The sequence below is a fragment of the Physella acuta genome, unplaced genomic scaffold (genome assembly GCF_028476545.2).
Source record: "Physella acuta isolate Inbredline_101_S28 unplaced genomic scaffold, ASM2847654v3 ptg000943l, whole genome shotgun sequence".
Lineage (NCBI taxonomy): Eukaryota > Metazoa > Mollusca > Gastropoda > Physidae > Physella > Physella acuta.
In genome coordinates, this window is record NW_026732460.1 from 1,414 (window position 1) to 13,563 (window position 12,150).

The window sequence follows — 12,150 nt, forward strand, 5'->3', positions numbered from 1 at the left end:
TAAAAATTGCATTCAATAATATTTTCAAACATGCTATCTTATAATAAGCAATTTCCTTTAAAATGAGACATTTTTAGCAGTCTTAGTTGGAAGGGCGACAACAGAAGTATAGAGAGAGACAGACACCCCTACCCCTGCCATAAAAGGCATGATGGATGACCCATGTTGTCCCTCCGCCTCACCCACCAGGTAGTCAAAAACTTACGTGTGAGAAAAAAACTTCATAAAAAAACAAAGTCTAAATTCTCGCGTGGTGATTAGATTTGGGTTTAACCCTGGAATTTTTAAGTACTTGGTTTAACGTTTGAATAGTCGAATGCTAGGTTGAACATTGTAATTCTCAGGTGTTAAGTTAAACTTTTGAATTCTCATAAAACGGTGGGATTCTCATGTGCTAGGTCAAACGGTGGGATTCTCATGTGCTAGGTCAAACGGTGGGATTCTCATGTGCTAGGTCAAACGGTGGATTCTCAAATGTTAAACATTGAAATTTTTTAAAGTTAGGTTAAATATTTGAATTCCTAAAATGCAATGCGTAATATGCAACTTGATTAAGGTACAGTTGATACGAATTACGGCGAATTTATTTTTTAAAAATTGTATAAAATTTCAAATGAATAAACTGCTAACAGGAATTTGAATTGCTGATGAAGTTATGTATGTGAAGTGGTTTCTGACGTTCCGTTAAAAAGTTGCAGACGACAATAGGAATTGTTTCGGGGCAGGTAACATACCGGGGCAGACACACTTCTGCTGCAGTCACTCCGGTAAACAGAAAAACTGTGCTCGGTTTTTTTAGAGTAAACAAAACAAATAAATCATTGTTTACATACTTTTGGTGAACCCCGTTGAAAGCTGTGTGTATTATGGTTAGTACATGCAAGGACACTTATTTTTATTGTTTTATTTAAAGAAATTAACTCTAAATTTGTGTTTTTTAAAATTGAAATCATAATTTAAAAATACTTTTATGAACTTGTGAGGATAATATAAAGTAATTAGAATTTTTTATACTAGATTTTTTTTGTGCCTGTTTGGAAAACTAAGAATTTAATAGGATGCAGGCACTAATATATCATTTCTTCGGATGTTAATTTGAATGATGTAGCGTTGAAAATGCACCAGACTTAATGTGTACAGCATTTGTTAGCAGTATAAAATCACCGGAGTACCAGCACCATGTTGACATAAGACAATCCTACCCAGGGCTGCGGATTAAATCATTTGATTAGTGTACGGTTTGTTTTGAGAGATTTGGATTAACAATGAAATCCGTCTTGACTTGCAATGTGTTTTCTTATAAGGTAAGATAAAAAAATATTATAAAATGTAATGTATACTATATTGGTATGTTGGGATTGGTGGCACTTTAATTTGAGGTAGCAGCGTCACAGGGGGGGGGGGTAAAAGATAGGGGGAGGGGGCGGTACGCACCGAGTGACATCATCTTAAAGGTATGACGCTAATTCGAAAAAATCGTCAAACTTACTTTAAAGTCATTATTTATCTAGTTAAAATAATAGGGAGAAAGGGGAGAGGATGACACCAAACCGATGATTTAAAATTAAATGGGGGGGGGGGGGAAGAGAGAAATAGGGTGACGCCCTCAGTTAACACATCGGTTGAGACCTGGCCTAATGCAAAAACCCCTTATTATGGTTACGTTAATGGTTAGGCTTAAGGATAGGGATACCCTAAAAGCTAGGATGTGTTTAGTGTTGGGTTACAGTTTTCTTTTGGTTAAGTGTTATGAGATAGGTTAATATTTAGGTTTTAGTTATACATGATGATAAATCTCTAAAGCCGGGAAACAAAAGCTGATAGGGCAGGGTAAGGTCCGAGTTCCAATCACGTCTTGTAGTTTGTTCTTGGTTGGACAAAGGCTATGGAAGCAAATCCAAAAAGGAAAGCAGGCTGAAATCGGAGTCAATGGTCTCAATGGCGCATAATCAGTTGACACGTATCCTTAATTGTGTTGGAGGCGTTGTTGAGTCGGCAAAGCTCATGGTTGTTAAATTCGAAAAAATCTCGAGTTCGAACACTCTCGCAGATTAGGCTCGATCCATTCCAACAAAAAAAATTAAGAACGAAGAAGAAGAAGAAAAAATCACGCCTACACTGCGGCTTGAGCTCAGAAAACAATTCTCAAAGTTTGTTTACACTGGTCAAGTTTTACAGCGAGCCGCCTTCGGTTATCTCATTTTAAAGTTGTTTTCTTCTAAATTTGGTCGCCAACTTTTTCTTCTACCCCTACCACTCGACACCCTCTCCTATAACTGAATGCCATATTTTAAGAGTTCAGTTATACTACAATACAAATGTTGTCACTGCTATATATTGAATCGCTTTTTTAATGTTGCTGACATGTTCAGTACATCATATATATATATATATATATATATATATATATATATATATATAATAGATATATTCATATTTTACAAGCATTTATTTAGTCTAATGTCTGTAGGTTTTTGGTAAACCTTTTAATTCACTTTTGACCCACTTCTAATGCAGCGATTTCGTTCAAACTCTCCAGTTACCTTTTTCTTCGATGACAATGCATGAAAATTCTTTTTTTTTTTAAACCTAATTAGATAACCAATGTTATTACATTTTAATTCTAAGATTTCTAAATTTAGTAACATATCTCAAGCGATCACTAGATCAACTCACCGTTGTGTGTGAACTGTTTGTCACGGTTGGCTGGTTTCTCGTATGGGAGTTGTTCACGAACTAAGTAGGGGCGGATAACTCTCCTTTAGCGATCATAAACTTTAGGGCTGGTAAGTAGGCCACCAACCAGTTATGCGGCTCAATAAAACCTGCATGAGCTATAGAACTGGTTGGTGACCTACTTACCAGCCCTATATGTCCTGTTTAAATCGAGATAATTTTAGTTATAGCCTACGTAGTGTCAATTTTATTTTGAACGAATGAATAAAAAATGGAAAATAAAACAAATACTACTACCCTTATTATAACTCGCTTTTGAATCTACTGAAAATGGCATTTTAAAAAACATGGTTTCTTTAATTAAAACTTCGTCGCTAAGATAATTAAGTTAGAGATCTCATGACTGACCATAGATTGAATTAAAGAAAGCAAGTGTGTTTTTATTTTGATATTTCCAGTGTATTCTGAAGATTGTTATTCTAAAGATTTGTATAACAGTTATATAAAATATTTTTTTATTCAATCAGCCTGATGGCCATTTCTTGAATTTCTTAAACTAAAACAAAAGATCTATTCAGTTGGTCAATTTTTTTAAATTTATATAAAGCTCAGTTTTGAAATTATTATTTTTTTTGTACCTTGTTTATTAAAACTAACTATTACATAGTCAAAGTGAATGTAGCCTATAAAAAAAGCAATACAACTGTAAGATTATCGTGTTTAAAATCTAATAAATAACGTTAAAATCCTTTTTTCATTTTTTCAATTTAATGTTTCATTATGTTTTTGTTTTTTTTCTAATACATTAGTTATGCATTAGAATTAGAGGGGTTGTATAATGGTATTGGTCAGACTTTCAAGCTTTCATTCTGAACTACCTTTCGTTAATGTTTTGAAAAAAAAATGTTTTGACGAGACGCAAAAATATTGGGACCTTTTACAATAACAGTGAAGTATGGCTCTCCCTTATATAGCGTTAACCTTAAAGGTCTAGCTTTGGGCGCCAGTTGATAAATAAATATATTTTAAAACATGAAAAAAAATACTAAATAATCATCATTTCTATTTTTTAAAATGTTATACATTTTTGTTTGAAATAATGTAAAATTCTATTTAAATATCTTTTTTTCTATTTTATTATATAAAAGTATATTTTCTTGTGACAAAAGATTGACTTCTCTCCCCTTAGTTATTTTTATTCTTGATGGGATTAGCTTGTCTGCTGGACTTCACGAAGGGAGGTAAGTACAGTTAAAGTTTTATCATTCAAAATACAAAGGATTCAGCTAGTACTCTTTTATAGCATTTTTCAGTGGCAAAATGTAAAAGATAAACAATAACTTATTTATAAAGATACATGTGTCATCTTTGTTGTGTACGTTTGTATGAATGGTATAATGATACTTCGGACAAAACACTTTCATATGGTTAAACGTATCATAGGCCTACTTGTATATTTATATGTATACTTGTCATGCTTGTGCATTTATCTGTAAACTTGCCATACTTGTAAATCATACGTGTACATCATACTTGTACATCAAACTTGTACATCTTATTTGTACATCTTACTTGTACATCATACCAGTACATCACGGTTGTACATCACACTTGTACATCATACTTGTACATCATACTTGTACATCATACTTGTACATCACACTTGTAAATCATACTTGTGCATTAACTTATACATCACACTTGTACATCATACTTGTACATCAAACGTGTACATCATACTTGTACATCACACTTGTACATCATACTTGTACATCATACTTGTACATCATACTTGTACATCATACTTGTGCATTATACGTATACATCACACTTGTACATCATACTTGTACATTATACTTGTACATCATACTTGTACATCACGGTTGTACATCATGCTTGTACATCATACTTGTACATCACACTTGTAAATCATACTTGTGCATTATACGTATACATCACACTTGTACATCATACTTGTACATTATACTTGTACATCATACTTGTACATCACACTTGTACATCATACTTGTACAAAACACTTGTAAATCATACTTGTCCATCATACTTGTACATCATACTTGTACATCACGGATGTACATCATGCTTGTACATCATACTTGTACATCATACTTGTCCATCATACGTGTACATCATACTTGTACATCACACTTGTACATCATACTTGTACATCATACTTGTACATCATACTTGTACATCATACTTGTACATCACACTTGTACATCATACTTGTCCATCATACTTGTACATCATACTTGTACATCATACTTGTACATCATACTTGTACATCATACTTGTACATCATACTTGTACATCATACTTGTACACCATACTTGTACATCATACTTGTACATCATACTTGTACATCATACTTGTACATCATACTTGTACATCATACTTGTCCATCATACTTGTACATCACACTTGTACATCACACTTGTACATCATACTTGTACATCATACTTGTACATCTTACATGTACACCCCAGCTGGCTTTAAAGAATCCTGTTCAACCGACGCCGACTGTAAAGCGACCAAAGGCTCATCTTGTCGGCCTAACGGCTGTCAAGGCTACAGGTGTCTATGTAACAAAGGTCTAGTCTACGACAGAAGGGCTGTCGAGTGTCAAAAAGGTGACGTTATTTTATTTTTAGGGGAATTTCCATTTTTTTTTTTTTTGTATATAATTTTGTACTTAAATTATTTTTATACATATTTTTTTTTGAAATGATAATGTAGAACTAAATGACAAAATCTGAAATATTTAAACAGGCGTTGGTATAGGGGACTCGTGCATCAACAATGAAAAATGTCTGTCTGTCATGGCCATATGTCAGACTGGCATATGCAAATGCCAGGTGCACTTCCGGTATGTCGAAGAGTTCCAGAAATGTTCCTTCCCCACGGGCAACGTCATTGGTAAGCTGATTTTGTATTTGTGTAAATACTATTCTGTTTTTCTTTGGTCGTTTGTGTGTGTTTATTTTTAGTTTTATATAAAAAAAAAATTTGTTAGCCTTGAAAATAGTCAAAAGGTTGTTTGATTTGTGAACAACCCGTCCGACTATTTATAGAACAGCTTTGAGATCTCAACCATAACCATGTCCCTAACCCTGACTCTATAACGTCTTAGAAAAAGGAAAGATTCCTCTTTAAAATTAGCGATCCATTGGGCAGCAGCAGTAAAGTTCCTATTTTTGTTGAAGGGATAGTGGGGTCAGCCTTAACTTTCCCCAACGCATGTCAGGTACCCATCAGAGCTGGATAGACTTTGGTACGTCCTACAGTCACAAGTCCTAACCGGGATCCGAACAAGAAACATTCAAGTTAGCAGCCGAGCGCTCTGCAATTCAACCGCGCCGTCAATTAAGCCTTAAATTAAGGTTACTTCATTTGTGATTTTAAAAAAAAAAAACTTGAGGCTATTTATAGGAATGCTTTGAAATCTTAACCTTAACCATGACCCTAACCCTAACCCTGGCATTAACTCTACATCAAGATAGGCTTAACATAAAAATCCAAACCCTGATAATGTACCGACAAAAACTATGGTTTAACAAATATCTGTTGTCTTCAAGAATAGTCTTTTAACAGTACTTGAACGTCTTTTTACTCCCACGTAGACGGAGTACAGAGAAAGTACTGTAATCGTGCGAAAAATCAAATCCGCTTAATTAACACTTTCCTGGGTCGGAAAAACCTTGTTTCTCAATCTTGTCTGTATGTGTGAGTGTATGTTTGTGTGTGTGCGGCGTGCATGAGCTAGTGTGTGTAATGTATTATTCTATATCTACAAGCATACAGAAATTGTTATTTAATGTAAGTTGTGTAAGTATTTTTTACGAGAACAATTTTGTATGATCCTATCGGGGGTGGGATTGCAGCTTAAAGTGGACGTGAATGGTTAAATAGTAAACAAACGTTTTATTTTTATATTGTCGACCCCAATAGGTCACCACTTTTGTTTGAATGTATAATTTAAATAGTGTATACTATCATTAAATACATTGTAAAACTTTAAAATATTGTAAGGGGCATGTTAGGTGTTCTAGCCGATTGAGCCTTAAAGCTTTACCAAAGATGTATTAGTACCGATACATAGCGTACTTACACCGTTCATTATCGAGCGATGATGGAGTTCTAAAGACGATATTAGTGTTTAGAGACGATCGCCAAGAACAGCATGTTCTTAAACGTGTACCCCAGCATCTACCAACCATTTTAAAGGTTTGTTGTGCTAAATTCATCTCGCAGCTATTTCGTCAGTTGAGCTCTTGCATTTGATATTTTTAATTTGATTGTGACTTATACATTGAAAACATTAACTTCTATACAAATCGATTATTTTTGGCAAATGTTACAAGAATTAATTTATTGATACTTCGATTGATTTTTTTTTCACTAACGATGAGTTGTTATCTCCCATGTACAGAAATATAACATGTAATGGGAAAATACCTAAAATGCAACACCTTAAGTGAAGCTTAATTTAATAAATCTTTTCGTGAAGAAGGAAAATGATCAATTTCTTTACAGAAGTATTCAACACTTGTGTTTCTATTACTGAAATTAATCAAACATTTATTTTTCTGAAACTACAAGTTAATATTCTAAAATGCTTACATTTTAAAACCTTCAAAGTTATTACCTCTAATTAATATTATATTGAACACCTGTGTGAAATATCATTCGTAAAACTCACCAAATCTAATCGTATTTCTGGATCCCTTTAGAAATAAGGGACATGTTTAATATAAATAATAAGCCAGGGAGAGCAATCGCCGACAACCGCAGCATCACTGCCTATCCAAACTCGTCATCTGATATACCACTCTATGTTGAACTAAAATACAAGGACTTTTTAAACAGTAATTACAGGCAGGATGCCTGCCCGTCATCATTGCCCATCCACATAACACTGGACAAACCACTGCAGTAATCCAAACCTCGCTTCACCCTAACAAACAACAGCACAACCACCTTACATCACAGTGTATGACACAACGCCAGCAACAATAAACAATACAACTCCAGCCACAGCCAGAATTCCTTAGCCTTAAGGATAACACCGCCACAACAGCACCAACCACCACAGCGAACAACAGCATCAACCAACACAGCGAAAAACAGCACCAACCAACAAACAACAGCACCAACCAACACATAGAACAACAGCACCAACCAACACAGCGAACAACAGCATCAACCAACACAGCGAACAACAGCACCAACCAACACAGCGAACAACAGCACCAACCAACACATAGAACAACAGCACCAACCACCACATCGAACAACATCACCAACCACCACAGTGAACAACAGCACCAACCACCACATCGAACAACAGCACCAACCAACACAGCGAACAACAGCACCAACGAACACAGAACAACAGCACCAACCACCACATCGAACAACAGCACCAACCAACACAGCGAACAACAGCACCAACCAACACAGCCGAAATCCACACGTCGCTACTCCCAAGACCACCCAACCACAGACAACAATGGACGCTGACCAACACAAATCAGAAGGAAAAGTGAGGAGAGCACCACAAGTTCCACTACACCACATGGGAAAAACGACTGCAAAGACAGCAGTCCACAGCAACACCAACACCATCAAAACAAAGAAGACCAACAACAACAAAAACTGGAAGTCAGCCCTCACAGGTTATAACTCTGGAACTAGCAGACAAGCGTGTGGTTGCCTCAATAAATTTGATAAGAAAGGCGAGTACGGAACACACAAACACAGAAACCGTTTGAAAAGCCCAAAATGTTCGAAATGCAAAACACGCCTACCAAGCTTACCAATGCGGAAAAAACACACCGACTAAAATGCCTAGCAGACTACCCATGCGGACAAATTAACGGAGATAAATACCTAGCAGCCTACCAATGCGGAAAAACACACTTTACATCAGACAACTCAATAACTGACTGGTATGAGAACGTCGACCAAGATGACGACGAAGAAACGTGAAAACGATAATCAAAAGCAGCATGTATCCACAGATCTACAAATTAGATGTGTTGAATATATCATCTCCCACCTTGTTGGTCAGTTGAGCTTTTACATTTGATTTGATACATTTGATTGTAGTTTATAAAATTAAAGTATCTACTTATATTCCAATTGATTACTTTTGGCGAATATTATAGTAAAGGATGATTGAACTGTTTTTATTTTTAAAGAAAACGACTGTCAATTACCTCCCATGTTTAAAGAAATAAAGTTTAATGGGAAACTACCTGCAACGCAACAAATAAAGAAAGAAAAATGATTTGATAAATGTTGTCATATAATAAAAATAATTTTATTATAGTATCTTTAAGGTACTAAATTTTTGTAAATAAATTTTTGTCATCACGTTTATTTTTTAAACCTACAATTTAATATCTGAAAAACTTAAAAATCAAAAACCTTTGACTTAATAGCTTAATTTTAGTTTATATACAACAACTGGTACTTATTATGCGTATTGTATGAATTTCATTTCAAATTTCTGGATCCCCTTTAATTTAAGGGACAATCAACATAAAAAAATAAACCGGGAGTAATCTCCCCAAAACTTTCTCGAATTGTCTCATATAAAACAAGGGGGAGGGTGACATTTCGGGATATAGACATGTGGTTTAATCCATGTTTAATTACTTAAACTTTGAAAAATAGAATAAAATCTCGTAGAAAAAAGAATTGCACACCAAGTGAACGAAAAACAATTTGTGTATAATAGTGCGGAATATTATTAGTACTTTATAAATTCATTTGTGTTTTTTGAGAAATCGGAAATAGCGTAAATTACTACTTCCGGTCAAAGGAAGGCATTCAAAATTTGAGAGAAGGCAGAGAATTAGATATTTTACTTATATGTGAAATTTAGTTTATCTATCTGAAACAGTACTCAAGTTATAGGCTTTTGAAAATTTTAAAGTAGAATAAGTTCCACTTCCGGTTATCGGAAAAAACTGAAAAGTTGATACAGAACTACAAATTTGATATAATACTTAAATATGAAATTTCATCAACCAGATAGATACATACATACACAGACAGCGAAACTATTATTATAGACGAGAAAAATGGCCCGTTGAGGAAGGATACAACGGGCGCTAGGCTGATAGTGCTGTCTCTTTTCTCTAAACTAAAACCACCCCACCCCCCCCCCCCCCACACACACACCACCCCCCCCCCCACCCACCCCCACCCCCCAAAAAAAACATGTCTACCGTCCCATTGAACGAAATATAATTATATACTTTTTCCAGTGCCCGCCCCCTCCCCTAAATTTCTACCCCCCGCCACCGAAAATTTCAAGTACCCCCACCCCTCTCCGGGGAGGAAAAAGTCTAAACTAAAACCACCCCACCCCCCCCCACCCCCCCCCACACACACAAACACCACCCCCCCCCCCACCCCCACCCCCAAAAAAAACATGTCTACCGTCCCATTCAACGAAATATAATTATATACTTTTTCCAGTGTCCACCCCCTCCCCGAAAATTCTACCCCCGCCACCGAAAATTTCAAGTACCCCCCACCCCTCTCCGGGGAGGAAAAAGTCTAAACTAAAACCACCCCACCCCCCACACACACCACCCCCACCCCCCCCCACACACACACACACACCCACACACACACCACCCCCCCCCCCCACCCCCCCCCAAAAAAAAACATGTCTACCGTCCCATTCAACGAAATATAATTATATACTTTTTCCAGTGTCCGCCCCCCCTCCCCGAAAATTCTACCCCCGCCCCCGAAAATTTCAATTACCCCCACCCCTCTCCGGGGAGGAAAAAGTCTGAAAGAAACACTGGTGTCGCGCTTAGCCACTACCCGAAGAATTGCATTAAAGAAATTGCAAGAAAACCACTTTTTAGATTAGACACATTAATTAGGCGGTAATTTTATTATAGAGTATCGATGAAGAAATTTCTTTTGAGTTGGGGAGGGGGGGGGGGGGCTCAGACGTTCTTACGCGGGGGGTGGGGCTTCGCCCCTACCCGAAGAATTGTATGCAAGAAACTCTTCACGCAAACCATTTAGATTAGACAACATTTCCTTTTTATTCAATGTTTACGCGATAATCAATGACGTCATTATATTACTGTGTGCACTTTCCGCCTTGAGATTATTTTCAACTCTATGCTAAATGTGTCGACGTCATACTTCGTTTTTCGAATTACTATGCAGGTTTTTAATTTCCTTGTGTTTTCTCTAGAGCGTTCTTGTCAGATAGAATTTTTGCTTATGTTTTCTCTAGAGCGTTCTTGTCATCAGACAGAGCGTTCTTGTCAGATAGATACATACATACACAGACAGCGAAACTATTATTATAGACGAGAAAAATGGCCCGTTGAGGAAGGATACAACGGGCGCTAGGCTGATAGTGCTGTCTCTTTTCTCTAAACTAAAACCACCCCACCCCCCCCACACACACCACCCCCCCACCCCCACCCCCCAAAAAAACATGTCTACCGTCCCATTCAACGAAATATAATTATATACTTTTTCCAGTGCCCGCCCCCTCCCCCAAATTTCTACCCCCGCCACCGAAAATTTCAGTACCCCCACCCCTCTCCGGGGAGGAAAAAGTCTAAACTAAAACCACCCCACCCCCCCCACACACACCACCCCCCCCCCCACACACACACCACCCCCCCCTCACCCCCACCCCCCACCCCCCCCCCCCAAATACATGTCTACCGTCGCATTCAACGAAATATAATTATATACTTTTTCCAGTGTCCACGCAATCCCCGAAAATTCTACCCTCGCCACCGAAAATTTCAAGTACCCCCCACCCCTCTCCGGGGAGGAAAAAGTCTAAACTAAAACCACCCCACCCCCCCACACACACCACCCCCCCACCCCCCCACACACACCATCCCCCCCCCCCCCCACACACACCACCCACCCCCCCCACCCCCCCCCACCCCCCCCCCCCCCCCCACCCCAAAAAAAAAACGTGTCTACCGTCCCATTCAACGAAATATAATTATATACTTTTTCCAGTGTCCGCCCCCCTCCCCGAAAGTTCTACCCCCGCCCCCGAAAATTTCAATTACCCCCACCCCTCTCCGGGGAGGAAAAAGTCTGAAAGAAACACTGGTCGCATTTGTAGATCATACAAACTAAAGGAAGAATCTGGGCGGGGCTTCGCCCCTACCGGAAGAGATGCTTGAAAAAAAAAACTGCACGCTAAACGCTTTTTAGATTAGAAAAAGTTCCCCCCTCCGGGGAGGAAAAAGTCTGAAAGATACACTGGTGTCGCGCTTAGCCACTACGCGAAGAATTGCATTAAAGAAATTGCAAGAAAACCACTTTTTAGATTAGACACATTAATTAGGCGGTAATTTTATTATAGAGTATCGATGAGGAAATTTCTTTTGAGTTGGGGAGGGGGGGGGGGGGGGGGCTCAGACGTTCTTACGCGGGGGTGGG

The 12,150-nt window shown here is 37.7% G+C and overlaps 1 protein-coding gene across 1 annotated transcript in view; it reads left to right on the forward strand.

The window, feature by feature from the left end:
* The first annotated feature begins 448 nt into the window (after positions 1-448).
* Positions 449-12,150, forward strand: part of LOC131953732 (uncharacterized) — a 73,764-nt gene continuing 62,062 nt past the window's right edge. Inside the window, exons 1-4 of the mRNA XM_059317065.1 lie at positions 449-1,304; positions 3,866-3,917; positions 5,184-5,327; positions 5,467-5,613. Of these exons, the coding sequence (XP_059173048.1) occupies positions 1,266-1,304; positions 3,866-3,917; positions 5,184-5,327; positions 5,467-5,613 (382 nt within the window). The 5' untranslated portion in view covers positions 449-1,265. The remainder of the gene's footprint in view (positions 1,305-3,865; positions 3,918-5,183; positions 5,328-5,466; positions 5,614-12,150) is intronic.